Raw genomic sequence first — 15,141 nt, 5'->3', positions numbered from 1 at the left:
GAAGCTTAACACCTGTGAGTATGGGTGGGGACGCGCTTTTGTATACAAGGTTTCTCCACAAAACTATGCAATAGTGAGTGTGAGGACCCATAGAACCTGCCCCATGGTCCCTGGACGGACACTGAGGAGATCCGAGACACAGACATCTAAAGGCCCCCCAAAGCACAGGAATCCCAGGAGAACCACCGCCGGGACTACCGCAACCCCCCCAAAGAAGAGCAGTGGAGAGTCCCAGGGGAACCACCCAGCAGCGACAGTGCAGATGCCCCAGGGAGCCGCAGCAACGAGCTCACAGGCCCCGCCGGCAGCCGTCCACACCTGAGCAGATCCAGCCATGGACCCAGAGACTGAAGACCCCGGGACACACCACCCCCCAAGCAGAGGCCCGACAGAGCCCAGGGGGCCAGGCCCCGGCAAGCAGCCACCGGGAGTGAGCCAGCACACACCAAAGCACCCGGCCCCGGACACCAAGAACCAGCGGGCAGAGACTCCAACCTCCGGCAGGTAGTGTGGCGGGAAGGAAATTGGCCCCCCATAATATGGGGGGGCCTAAGCTGATCCAGGAGAGAGCAGTCCAAGACCCAACCTGTCACAAAAAAACAGGCATACAGTCACAATCACCCACTCCCACCCTCATGCATACACATAAAATCACTCGCACCCAACGTAAAGACAAACAACAATGGACGTCATACACTCACTCACACTCCCCATGCATACTCTATACTCCCAGGTCCAGGCGCCGGTAACCCCTAGGGGCAACCTGCCTCCGGACCCAAGAGGTGGTCCCCTTCCCTCCTGGGGCAAAGAAAGACAGGCAGACAGCCCAGACCCGGGTGACCCCGGCCCCCGCCCCCCAACCCCGAACCCAGTCCCCAACAACCCCCATCCACCTCCGGAGAGGGGGCTTTGTAAAAAAGAGGGGTCCACATGGATCAAACCAGCCCGCCAACCGGAGCCGCCCCAGGACGGAGCAGTCCCGGCCCCCCAATGAGCTCCGATCCCAACCCCATGAGTCTCCCACCCCCAGTGAACCCCAACATGAACCTCCCCACAGGGCCACTCCCAACAAAGACACCGATATCAAACACTTGACCCCGAACCCAAACGCCACGAATCCCCTCCCCCACAGGTGAACTCTCTAGCCGAGAAGCCACACCCACACAGCGCAAGCTCCACACACAGCCCCGCTCTAAGAACTCCCGCCGCATCCCACTCCCCCCCACCACACAGCGCGCCGCAACGGTAAGGCAAGGGCCCTGTGCAACCTCACCCCCGCCCACTGGTGCAACAGGGCAGACAAAAAAAAAGCAATTCTAAATCCAAACATCTTACAAACCAGCCCAATTTCGTTTATGGCTCCTACATATAGATATGAGATGAAATCTCACACACGGGGGGCCGTAATTTGCAATTAGGTGGCCTCTGTGGGCTTTGTCTGCACTGGATTTTATTCATTGTTTTATTTATAAAACCATGTGTCATTTTTCTTCCACTTCACATTTGCTACTTTATGTTGGTTTGAAATTTGTTTATAATGTGACGAAATGCTACACAGTTCAAGAATGAATACTTTCGAAGGGCCCTGTATCCCCTGTCATGTATTACCTGGGAAGTCTTTGAGCGGCAGGTTAGGGTAGTTGAAATGACCCGAGCAGCAGATGACTGCATCAAACACGTGCTTCTCTTCTAATCCATCTTTGTTCTCTGTCACCACCTCCCACTGACCAGTGCGAGAAAAGTCTGGTCTCTGCGTGACTCTCTTCACTGAGGTCTAAGGTTTAAACAATGATCAATTAAGGTTGATAAATATATATGAACAGCTGTATATGAGGTCCACTTTGTGTCCATTTACCTGGAAGCGAATGTATGGCAGTAGTTTAAAATGCTCTGCGTACAACCTGAAGTATTTTAGGATTTTAGAGTGGTGCATGTAGTTGGGGTAGTCGGCAGGGATGGGGAAGTCGCTGTAGCACATCATCTCCTTGGAGATATTAATGGTTAGGGAGCGGTAGATGCTGGCCCTGTTTGGCTCTGAGACTTCCTGGATAAAAATGAGAATGTGTTGAATTAAAAGTGACTTAATCCTTCTTTCCACATGAAAATCTGCAGGATTAAAATGATCTCATCAGTGGTTTTTCCACAGCAAAGTCTTGCCTTGAACTTCCAGAGTCCCCCCATGTCATCACTGCTCTCGAAGCAGGTCGGCACCATGCCCTCATCCAGACAAGCCTTGATGCTGGTCAGACCGGAGGGACCCGCCCCGATTACTGCGACTCTCTGCACCATGATGGAGCTGTAACAGGACAAGAAGAAACAAAATAATAGAAACATATCACAATGTTTAAGTTCAGATGGACAAGATAAAATATTTTGGTGAAAATCTGAACCAAATCATCAGTTAATTTTAATTATTAAGTCTAAATAAAGTGACACATCTTAGATTGCTTTTAAGAAGCCTTTTGTTAACAAGACAAGAATGACTATTTTTCCAGCAGTCTTAGGGTTTTGCAACCTACAGAAATGTCGCTGTCTGTTAGCCATTATGTGGAATCTTTTTGTTAAGCTCTTTACTAAACTTAAAGTATTAATGATCTATGTGGTGGGCTAAATTAGGAAAACTTCTTACGTAAGGATAAAGAAATATTTTCCCCCTCTCCACTGAAACTTATTTTTTTCAAAGAACAACTATTTGTTTCTGTTTGTTGTCTAAATGAACAGCTGGTTTTCTTTACTATTAGCAGAAACTTTCTCTTTTGCAGAAACTTTCTCTTTTGCAGTATACTTACATTTTCTAACGAGTTTTTGATGATAAGACTTTCTTGCCTCCTCAAAGTCACAGCTTGAGCTTTCCGTCGAGAGAAACTTCTAGGAATTACGGAAGCCGAAAATGGCGAAATTTAGATGCGGTTTTCTCTAGCGATGTTTTTCATGTTGCCACAAGAAAACAACATGTTTTGTTGTGGTGGCATCATGCTGGGTTAATTCTTTAATCGGCGCGTCTTGCCCACTATCGAGGTTTAATTGTTCTAGTTAGTCAATTCATGTTTGCGTAAAGCACATAAACGGGTAATGATGGTGCATTCAAGTACCACTCGTAAGCTACAGAATCTTAACTAAATATAGTGTGACAGGTGAATCTGTTGTCTTTAGCAGAACACTTATTGCTCAGCAGCTCCTAAATGTGAACATGTGCGATTTCAAAGTTGTTTTACAATTCTATTAATTTTATTTGATTACGAAATCAGACTAAACACCAAACTGCTGTACAGGTCCTTCTCAAAATATTAGCATATTGTGATAAAGTTAATTATTTTCCATAATGTCATGATGAAAATTTAACATTCATATATTTTAGATTCATTGCACACTAACTGAAATATTTCAGATCTTTTATTGTCTTAATATGGATGATTTTGGCATACAGCTCATGAAAACCCAAAATTCCTATCTCACAAAATTAGCATATTTCATCCGACCAATAAAAGAAAATGACGTTTTTTGTATTAAAAACACAAAAAACGTCAACCTTCAAATAATCATGTACAGTTATGCACTCAATACTTGGTCGGGAATCCTTTGGCAGAAATGACTGCTTCAATGCGGCGTGGCATGGAGGCAATCAGCCTGTGGCACTGCTGAGGTCTTATGGAGGCCCAGGATGCTTCGATAGCAGCCTTTAGCTCATCCAGAGTGTTGGGTCTTGAGTCTCTCAACGTTCTCTTCACAATATCCCACAGATTCTCTATGGGGTTCAGGTCAGGAGAGTTGGCAGGCTAATTGAGCACAGTGATACCATGGTCAGTAAACCATTTACCAGTGGTTTTGGCACTGTGAGCAGGTGCCAGGTCGTGCTGAAAAATGAAATCTTCATCTCCATAAAGCTTTTCAGCTGATGGAAGCATGAAGTGCTCCAAAATCTCCTGATAGCTAGCTGCATTGACACTGCCCTTGATAAAACACAGTGGACCAACACCAGCAGCTGACACGGCACCCCAGACCATCACTGACTGTGGGTACTTGACACTGGACTTCTGGCATTTTGGCATTTCCTTCTCCCCAGTCTTCCTCCAGACTCTGGCACCTTGATTTCCGAATGACATGCAGAATTTGCTTTCATCCGAAAAAAGTACTTTGGACCACTGAGCAACAGTCCAGTGCTGCTTCTCTGTAGCCCAGGTCAGGCGCTTCTGCCGCTGTTTCTGGTTCAAAAGTGGCTTGACCTGGGGAATGCGGCACCTGTAGCCCATTTCCTGCACACGCCTGTGCACGGTGGCTCTGGATGTTTCTACTCCAGACTCAGTCCACTGCTTCCGCAGGTCCTCCAAGGTCTGGAATCGGCCCTTCTCCACAATCTTCCTCAGGGTCCGGTCACCTCTTCTCGTTGTGCAGCGTTTTCTGCCACACTTTTTCCTTCCCACAGACTTCCCACTGAGGTGCCTTGATACAGCACTCTGGGAACAGCCTATTCGTTCAGAAATTTCTTCCTGTGTCTTACCCTCTTGCTTGAGGGTGTCAATAGTGGCCTTCTGGACAGCAGTCAGGTCAGCAGTCTTACCCATGATTGGCGGTTTTGAGTGATGAACCAGGCTGGGAGTTTTAAAGGCCTCAGGAATCTTTTGCAGGTGTTTGCACGTTGAGAGACTCAAGACCCAACACTCTGGATGAGTTAAAAGCCGCTATTGAAGCATCCTGGGCCTCCATAAGACCTCAGCAGTGCCACAGGCTGATTGCCTCCATGTCACGCCGCATTGAAGCAGTCATTTCTGCCAAAGGATTCCCGACCAAGTATTGAGTGCATAACTGTACATGATTATTTGAAGGTTGACGTTTTTTGTGTTTTTAATACAAAAAACGTCATTTTCTTTTATTGGTCGGATGAAATATGCTAATTTTGTGAGATAGGAATTTTGGGTTTTCATGAGCTGTATGCCACAATCATCCGTATTAAGACAATAAAAGACCTGAAATATTTCAGTTAGTGTGCAATGAATCTAAAATATATGAATGTTAAATTTTCATCATGACTTTATGGAAAATAATTAACTTTATCACAATATGTTAATATTTTGAGAAGGACCTGTATACTTGAAGTAACATTTATTGGGAGATTTACAGTTGCATCTTCTGTAGCCAAGTTTGTCATTTTTAAATTCTTCAGGATTTCAGCTTATGAATTGGGAATACTCCAGGTCTCAGCTGACATCTGAGCTCTATTTCTCTATATCTCTATAGCTCCTTCTATTTGTTCTTCTTCCTTTTACCTCTTCTTACCACTGTCACTGCACTTTCCTCCTCTATCTGTCAATGTCCATAATGCTATTCCATGTATCTATTATTAATAGAATAAAAACATAAGTGGGTACAAGCAGAGGGTACACCTACATATATCAGTATCAGCTGTGTGGACCTTTACTAGCACAGAAAGCATGATTTTGCTCCACTGCTAAAAAACAGTTGGTGTGATTATTAATGCCACTAATTTGTGAAATTATCGGAGCACACAGTTCTGACAGCGTTTTTAACTAAATCCACTTTACACTTCCTACTGGGCCTGAAATCCAGTACCTCTGAGTGAATCCAAAATATCATTCAACACATACCATGTAAGCATTTAAAGATGATTTTGGGTTGTGACAGACAGAAAAATAATTAATCCGAGGCAGCCCTTCTTGGTTTCCAGATAAACCCTTGGTAATGCATTTAATTGCTGCCTGAGTCATAAAGCATGTTCCTTGAACCCACATAAAGAACAAAGGTGGGTTTTGCTTGGATTAAATCACATAAACCGAATGACCTTCTATGCATGTTGCTAGACCAGATCTGTGCAGTGCAGTTCATGTTGAGACCTGTTTTTTTTTCCCCCTTTTGGGCTCACGATGCATTGCTTTCTACTACTTTTAACCTACTTTTAAAATTTATTTGCACATTTTGCACATTCTAAAAATCTCTTGATTGTATTCCCTACATGCAAATGTCAGTTGTTTATAAATGCATAAATGCTTTTATCTAGAAGTTATTTTTGCATGGTTGAAAATACAGTCAGGTTAAACCTCACATATTGATGCACGAAGAAGACACCTCTGATAACTTGTATTATTTTTAAGCAATTAATAGACTTATATGTTAAAAGGTGAGAGAGACAATTTATACATTATGAAGTTTAGCATAAAAAATACTTTTGCACAATACCTAGATTTTCCTTTTGCATAAAGAAGTGATCATTGAATGCAATTTAAATTTATGTTCTGTAAAACATACAAATTAGTAAATGTTGTAATGTTTAATACGTGGTTTACAATGCCCTATTAACATACCTAAATATAAGCTTTCATGTAAAAAAATAATGCAAAAATAATAACAAGGTCTGTGATAATTTCCTTATGTTATTTATTCCACTCACCTCATAAGAGTTAATAGAACTTGCATGTTAAAGTTTAAAGGTTGTAATCCCAGCTGGCATTCGACTGACATTAAACAAATGTTGTTGAAATAATGTCAGTTGAAGAAAAAACATTAATTCAACCACAAAACAATGTTGAACACCAAACAGTTGAATTGGTGTTGTTAACTCACCATGGATTCAGCATTGAAATATCAACAGTTTTTGAGCTGTATGTCTAATCAACATTACTTTTACAAACATGACTTTTAAAAATGTTGCTGAAATATGTCAGTTGAAAAATAACTTTGTTCCAACATCCAGACATGATGATACATGATGTAGAAATGACTTTGCTATTTCAACGTTGGTTAGATTTGCAAAATCAAAACAAAATTCAACGGTTATCCAACTCAACTACCTAATGTTGATTCAACAGTGACTCGATGTTAAAATGCCAGCTGGGAAATATAACATACCTTAGCTGTAAACACGAATGCGTTTTGCAGGATATTGCGTGTGTCTCTCACCTTGTGTGCTTCTTGGCCTGTCTCTGGAAAGGAGACGGATCTCATCAGAGCAGAGACTTTTATACAGGCACACAGAGCCGCTGCCTTTTTTCTCCAGGCAGCAAAGACGCCCAACTTTCCATCTGCACAGTCTGTGGATGACAGAATCTTTCTCTTTTATTTTATCGATCACAAACATATACCATTAATACATTTATGGAAGTTCATTTTGTTTCAGAACTCTGTCAAATTCTTTGTAGGTTTGGGTTATGCTGTCCAAAGGGGGCGGTCCAGACTCTGATCCGCCGATGCCAGACCTCCACCACAGTCACCTTTGAAGAACACTGAGCAGTTAAATTACCGAAGAAGAAAAACATGCCAATCATCGTTACAAATATGCCAACACAGTTTGGTCACTATGTGTTTTTCCTAAAGAAAATACATGGTGATAGTAATTATTCTGCTGTAGGCTGAGCAGTCCTTTGATGTGCGTCATCTCGGACGCGCGCGCGTTACTCTGTAACCAGGCTGTTTGTGAGGATGCGCGTGCACGACGCGACCTGGATGCGCACTCGGTTTGACCAACTGCAGATGATTTGAAACTATTTAGGTAGGACTGCATTTACTGTACATCACAGCAGGTGGAAGAAATCTAAAGGCTCAAAGTAAAAATGTATTCTGCTGATTGCTTCACGGTGCTTATCTGCATCCTCTGTCCTTGCATTGTCTCCTGGATTCTGTTCAACAGGTCTTCTCCACGCAATATTGTTCCTTCCTCAACCACTCAGTCCTTCATCACAGTGATTAAAAGACACAGTTTCTGGTGAAACTGATTGCACTTGATAAGTCTACAGTGGATGGAATCAATAAATTGGTTAATGTGCACAAACCTTTTCAGCTTATGAATGACAACTATTCAGTTACCGATGTTTAGTCAGAGTTTACCTCTGATTGCGTTTTAGTTTGTGTGCTCAGACAAGACAGTTCTTTTGACAAAACTGGGACTTGGGTCATGTTCTTTGCAAACATTTTGCACCTCATATTGGGTTACTGTTATGACATGAGATCCTGCTGGGTTTCAGGAGATGACTTTAAAGACCCCATTCTGTTGAAGCATCTAGAAGATCTGCTAAGACAAAAGCAGCTTTTTTTCAGCATTTTTGTGAACCCACGAAGGAGAAAAAGGAAATGTTTGAGACTGCAATAGACTTGAGACTATGGTGGAGGTTCACCTTTTAGCAGGACATCAACTCTAAACATACAGCCAGAGTTACAATGAAAAGGTTCAGATCAAAGCCCCTTTATGTTTTCGATTGGCCCAGTCAAAATCCAGACCTAAATCTATTTGTGTCAAGACTTTAAAATTGATGTTCACAGTTTAAGAATGAAACTGTTTTGCAAAGAAGAATGGGCAAAATTTTCAGTCTCTTAATGTGCAAAGCCTGCAGAGACACACCCAACAAAGACTTGCAGGTGTAATTGCAGCCAAATGTCGTACAAATGGTAAATGGCCTGTACTTGTATAGTGCTTTATCAAGTCCCCAGAGACCCCAAAGCGCTTCACACTGCAGTCAGTCATCCACCCATTCACACACTGACAGTGGTGAGCTACATTGTAGCCACAGCTGCCCTGGGGCACACTGACAGAATTGAGGCTGCCATACAATCGGTGCCCCCAAGCCCTCTGACCACTATCAGTAGGCAAGGCGGGTGAAGTGTCTTGCCCAAGGACACAACAACTAAGACAGACATAGCAGGGGCTCAAACCAGCAATCTACCAGTTACAAGACAAACCCCTGCCACCATCGCCACGGTCGCACCAAAGTACAAAGTAACATAATCATGCGCTACTTAGTGTAACATTCTAGTGTAATTCATTGATGTTTGTGGTTGTGATGTGACAAAAAGTGGAAAGGTAAAAGAGCAATTAATACTTTTGCAAGTTTCTGTATTCATATGGTTTTAAGGTTGTCAAGATAAAAACTGTCAAAATAGTCCAATGTTTGGAAAATCTACCCTAATGCCTCCCAAGTTACTTAAATGTTAGCTTCTTCCATGGCATTCCACTGGTTATTTGATATGCTTTTTGGTGTGACGCAGAAGCATATTCTGCTAGCTTCAGGTGTTTAAGTTCAGAACCCTGATCTTGCGTTTCTAAGCTCTGTTGGAACTGGGCTAGTTTGGGCTCTTTTTCTGGAAAAGCCCAGTCAGGTTTACAAAGTAATTTCCAGTTAACGCTGATTTATTGGATTTATTACCAAATCTGTTCGACGAGTACAGTAAGAATAATAATAGGACGTTGGAAGATCTATACAGTGTTATGTGAGGGAGGGATGAGATAACGGCACATGCAGAAAAAACGCACCAAGGTCACAAAGGTAACGTGGTCAGAGCAAGACAGACTTTGGCCAAGCTGATGGAAAATTCCTCTTCTGTCACTGGAACTCAAGTGAGTTAAGTGCATTAACATTCATAAATAAAGCACCGCAAACTACCAGTGAGTAAATGTATTGGCTCATATTAATGCTAAATTAATAAAAGACAAAACATCATATCATAAAGAATACAATATTCTAAGTGCTGGAACCCTAAAAATGAAACCTCTGTAAAAAAAAAAAAAATCTACTGCTACTGTTACTTATTAATGAAAGAAACTATATGAGTGTGCTCTTTGTACCAGACTGCAGGCTGTAGCAAAAGTTCCAGAGGCTAAAGGTTCTGGGTAGCTTTGATCGAAACCCTCCCTTTGTGTTGAACGGAAAAAAACCTCCTCAGCAAGTGAAAGTGCATGGAAAAATTTCACAGGTCCCAGAGGCCAATGACAGATTTCATCAGCTTACAGTCTTGAGTTTCACTCTTAAAGCAACATTTACTTTTTCCCCAGCTTCAGCTTGAGCTGATCATTTGCCTCTTTGAAATTCCCACACTGAGAGCACATTGTGCATGGCGAGATGTCAGCACTAGGGAGTGCATTAGATGTAGTTTGAGTTCACCCAGATGCTGATTTTCACTTCACTTTGAACTCACAAGTGAGAATGCAGTTTTAGGACAAAAGTCTAATGGTCTGTCTGATCTGTGGTAAAATGATGGGTGCAGATATCAAAATATGATGCAATAAAAACACACAAACACAATGGCAAAAAGGAAGTAAATCCCCTATAAGTTCTAGAGCTGTACTTAAATCTCAGGGTATTTAGGGCGTGCTTAGGTTTGACTGTATATTTGTAATAAAAAAAGATAGATTTTTTTTGATGTGTGGTTTTGGACAAGGATTTAAATCATTTTACAATTTAGTAAAGTCCAGATTATTTCTAGAGTAAGACATCAGAACTGACAGTCGTGTACTTTCTTTAAGCCATGCATGTACACATTGTCAGTTCCTGTGACAAGAAAACATGTAATGAGCTGCAGGATGTCTTTTACGAATATTGGAACTTATATTGTTAATAGATGCTTGTCTATGTTTTTCTCCATTTTTCCTCTCTAACATCACAGGAAATCACTTGTACTTGAAAATCATTTACCTTATTTTTCTCCAAAACTGTTGTGCTACCACCCTCGATAAATGTAAAATCTAGAGATTTTATGAAACATTTACAAAATATTGATCATTGTAGCACATATGGTTAAATGTATTTCCTTTAGGACATTAGCTTGGTTGTACTGACTGATCTCATGCTAAGCATACAATGCTTTTACAGCTTCCCCACGTTTATTGGCACCACTGATTAAAACAATGTAATAAGCCCTCAAATAAATGATTCTTCAATTGTAGTAACATAACCATAACACTGATATAAAGTGTATTTTACAATGTTCCTTATTTGTGCAAAAGAGGTGACACTTATAAAGAATTAAAAGCTGTTTAATAGGGTTGTGGAGACAGGACACAGATTTTTCTCTTCTTTTAAAACTTTTTTTCTTCAAGACTGTTTAAACCAGTAGCGAATTCAGATGAATAATAATGTAAATCTGTCTTCTTTGTGGTGCTGCATATAAGACAAGGCATTTTTTTTCAGTTTGCCGTTAGTTGGCTTTCAAGCACAGAAAGAGAATTTGTGATCCCGTGGGCCTGTTTCTCTTTCAAAGGTCTTCAAAGCCTCATTAAATTACATGTCCTCATGAACCTTCCAAATATCAGATTTAGAGATTTTTCAAATGTTAATGGATATTTATGTTTAATTGTCTGTAACATTTAATTAGCTTCATGAAGCATTCTGTTTTTTTCTGTTTGAAAATTGTCTCAAAAACAAAATTTACTTACTAGATTTGAAATAAAAAAATTTGGAGGTCTCTACCAGTACATGGAAGATAGGTGATAATTGGATCTTTCAAAATTTTAGTTGTTAAAAAAACCTGACAAGCGAATAAAATTACAAAAGCCTTTGCTTTTATTCTGAATTTGCCATAGAAAATGAAAAACATTGAGCTAACATACATGTTTGAACTTATTGCTTACATTACAACAACCGATGGGACATGTTTAAAAATCACAAACCAGGATGTCACACTTTAAATCTACACGTTTTAGTTTTGAATGTTTAAAACTGTTGCATAATAAACTAAATCCGACAATCTACTTTTAAGAGTTTACAAAAATGAGATATAAAAACAGGCTGCATGGTGGCGCAGTTGGTAGCACTGTTGCCTTGCAGCAAGAAGGTCCTGGGTTCAATTCCCAGCCTGGGGTCTTTCTGCATGGAGTTTGCATGTTCTCCCTGTGCATGTGTGGGTTCTCACTGGGTACTCTGGCTTCCTCCCACAGTCCAAAGACATGTCTGTTAGGTTAATTGGTCACTCTAAATTGCCCTTAGGTGTATGAATGTGTGTGTGCATGGTTGTTTGTGTGTTGCCTTGCGATGGACTGGCGACCTGTCCAGGGTGTACCCTGCCTCTCGCCCATAGACTGCTGGAGATAGGCACCAGCTCCCCCTGTAACCCACTATGGAATAAGCGGTAGAAAATGACTGACTGACTGAGATATAAAAACACAGCAACATCACTGTCATCAATTATAAAACAGTGACCCAAACAACAATCCTGACCCATGCACTATTACGTATAACCAGATGGTTTCACAGATCCAGAGTTCTCCTCTCTTCATCAGACTGTCGGAGCATGTTCAGACTGTATGCGGAGGTTGGACAGTAGGGTGGGGATAGTGTCTGGGTAATGTGTGTGGAAGTAGTACACAGCACCGCCTCCACCCAGGATCATCAGACTCAGCTTAACCAGGCGGCCAGTAGTAGAGGACTCTTTCTCCTCTAGCTGGGGGGACATGAAAAGAGAACTTATGTATTTTCATTTTAAAAAACATAATTGTAGATTCCAAGTTCAAACCTTCATGCACTATGCTACTATTTGAGAACACGTGGGAAATAGCGTTCATTCAGACCTTTCTGCTTTTTAAAGGCTTGTACATGCGGTCGAACTGGGTGAGGATTGCTTTGCGGGCCCCCTCCCACCTCCCCGGTCCCATCAGCCGGTACTGGTAGGCAGTGACAGGTCCCCAGAGTACATGTTTGAATAGCTGGTAGTCTGTGAAGAAGAGCCAGGGAAGACATGGCCTCACTCCAACCTCTGCAGCAATGTCGTCCATATAGGAAACAAAGTCCACCTGCAGGGGTGTCAACTTTGACACAATATAGCTGGAGATGGCCAGCAAATTATTGTAAGATTAGGCAATGAACAGACTGCTGAGAACTTTAATGAAGAAGATAATGGAAAGTAATGTTTACTTTTTCTCAATGTCATTAGTGTCCTTCTCAACAGCTTTGATCATGGATTGGTTTGAGGGAAGCATCTTAAGTCCTTAAAGGCAAAATGATGACATACAAATGATGTTAGGGTGACCCAGGCTTTGGAAGGGTTTAAACTAGCAACAGGATATAGGAAAGCCGTGCATCTCACCTCTGAAGACACGTGACACCCAGCGAGCCTGTATTTCAGCTTGAGGCATGATGGCTCCAAGGGCATGAATGAAACCCACCACAGCTAAAGTGGGATGCTCCAGGTTTGGGGGGAAAACATGCTTGTACAAACCTACTCTGTGGCCTGACCTGTAAAGAACATTGTTTGGCAAGTAGGAGAAGCTGTAGTTGTACCCTGTAGCAAACACAATTGTGTCCACCTTTAATGAAAAAGAGAAAGATCCATGAAATGTATGCTGGGAGAGTGAAAAACTCTAAGGTATTTAAAAGCAAAATTCTGACTTTTTCCACCGTGCTGCCATTGTCAAACACCACAGCGGAGCCACAAATTTCCTTTATGTTTGGTTTGATGATGACAGATCCTGAAAGAATCTTTAGAGGCAGATCATCGTTGATCACCGGTATCTGACTGAACAGCCTGTAAGGGCAGGAAAGAAAAAGAAACACAGGGTTAAGTAGAGATCATAAAATATTTTAATGACCGATCAAAGGGAAGATGCACATCACTAAAGTGACTGACCAGTAAAGAAATCCAGAGAACCTATTTTTGTCATAATGGGGTTTTGAGGTCGGACCAATATGCAGAGAAGAACTCCTGAAGCTCGAGGTTTGCAGGTAAGACGAGTCTTTAATGTTCATTTCAGGACTCAGACAGGGTAGCAAGTGTGCACAGAACGCAAGGAACCAGCGGCGAACAAAGGAAACAAACGGGCTTAAATACAAAACTGAACATCAGGGGGAACCATGAGACCAGACAATCAGGGAAAAACATAGAACAGGTATGGGCTTGGGGTGCAAGGAAACAGAAAACAAAGGACTAGACCAGGTAAATAAACAAAAACACAAACTCAAGAACTCAAAACACAAGCTGGCATAATTTTGGGCTTTGTTTTGGTTTTGTGTTTGTTTTGATTGAGCAGTTTACCTAGGTTTATTCATTCCTGTGTTGTGCTTAGTTTTGTTAGTTTCTTCCTCCTGGCTTTAGACCCCTTTTTGTTATTATTTACCCAGTTGCTTGTTTCCTTTTAATTAGTTGAGCTTTCCCAGCCTAGCTCTTTAGTATAGTTCCTCATGTCCCTGTTTTGTCCAGTTAGTGTCCTTCCAGATTTAGTTTTGTGTTTTATGTTAGGGTTTATATTTATATAGCTTTCCTTAGGTCTGTTTCACATTAGTTTAGCTTTCCCCCATGCCCCTGGTTAGTTCTTCCTAGAGTTACTATTTACGTTAGCTTATGTTTAGGTTTCTTTTCCCTGTTCCCCCCAGTTTAGTTTAGTGTTTAGTTTCCCCTCCTGTCTCTGCATTTCCTAGCTCCAGTCACCATAGCAACCTCCATTACCTCAGTTCCCTTCACTTGGCCAGCACACCTGTAAGCATTCATCTGATAACTGCTTAACTGCTCCTCTCGTTCCCATTATTTCACCATTCACCTTCCCTGTATATAAGCTCACCGGTTTTATTTGTTCCCCGTCGCCTCGTCCTGCCAGTTACCTGCCAGATTCCTGATATTCACCTGTCTTACTCCTGCGTTATTTCCAGAATCCCTGTATGTCTAGTTCCTGTTCAGCTCCTGTAAGTTTTGTTCGCCTTGTTTACCGTTTCCTGAACTCCTGACCTAGAATCCTGCGCTATTCACGCCTTCAAATAAATATGAATTAAAATCTTACCTCATGGCTTCCGAGTATCTCCCTGCAAGCTGGTCCGACCCAAACCCTTTCCATGACAATGATAGATCAACACAACACAAAGTTGTGCCTAATTTTGAAATAAAATGAAAAGGATTCATAGTTTTAAATATTTGTTTTTAGAAGTAAAATCTGAAAAGTGTGGGGCATGCATTTATATTTAGCCCTTATTTACTCTGACAACTCTAAATATATATTTTTAAAATGCCGTTACAGAAACACCTAAGCAGTAAATGAAGTCCACTTGTGTTTAACCTAATCTAAGTCTAGGTTTTGATCTAAAACCTAAAAGGGTTTAGATCAAACCTAATCATTTGTTAGAATGGAATGGCCCAGTCAAAGTCCAGACCTAAATGCCACTGTGAATCTGTACCATAACTCAGAAATTGCTGTTTATAGATGTTCTTTATCTATTCTTACTAAGCTTGAGCTGTTTTGAAAAGAAGACTAGCTCTGGCGGAGGCATAACCCAAAAGAACCACCTCTCATTCTAATTACAAACTGTTGACTCAATACTGGCCACACTTATCTGATTTGAATTTCCCTTCCACTCTCAATTAAGCAACACTTAGTGTTGGATTTCCACACAAAAGCTAAACGGATTATATTGAAGTTTGTTGTTGTAACGTAACAAAATG

General features: G+C 41.4%; 1 protein-coding gene across 3 annotated transcripts in view; it reads right to left on the bottom strand.

Moving 5' to 3' along the window:
• Positions 1-15,141, bottom strand: part of LOC124873268 (flavin-containing monooxygenase 5-like) — a 51,662-nt gene that overhangs the window by 5,642 nt on the left and 30,879 nt on the right. For 2 of the 3 annotated variants that reach the window (XM_047373792.1, XM_047373793.1), the window contains exons 6-10: positions 13,104-13,239; positions 12,802-13,021; positions 12,630-12,702; positions 12,287-12,539; positions 11,774-12,159 (exon numbers count right to left, since the gene is read on the bottom strand). In XM_047373792.1, coding sequence (XP_047229748.1) covers positions 11,995-12,159; positions 12,287-12,539; positions 12,630-12,702; positions 12,802-13,021; positions 13,104-13,239 — 847 coding nt within the window. In that variant the 3' untranslated portion in view covers positions 11,774-11,994. Of the gene's footprint in view, positions 1-1,608; positions 1,775-1,855; positions 2,045-11,773; positions 12,160-12,286; positions 12,540-12,629; positions 12,703-12,801; positions 13,022-13,103; positions 13,240-15,141 lie in introns of those variants that run through there. The other variant, XM_047373790.1, reaches the window with a different exon arrangement.

Source organism: Girardinichthys multiradiatus, chromosome 9 (genome assembly GCF_021462225.1).
Source record: "Girardinichthys multiradiatus isolate DD_20200921_A chromosome 9, DD_fGirMul_XY1, whole genome shotgun sequence".
NCBI lineage: Eukaryota > Metazoa > Chordata > Actinopteri > Cyprinodontiformes > Goodeidae > Girardinichthys > Girardinichthys multiradiatus.
Note: the sequence above shows the minus strand (reverse complement) of the source record. Positions and strands in the feature narration are given on the sequence as shown.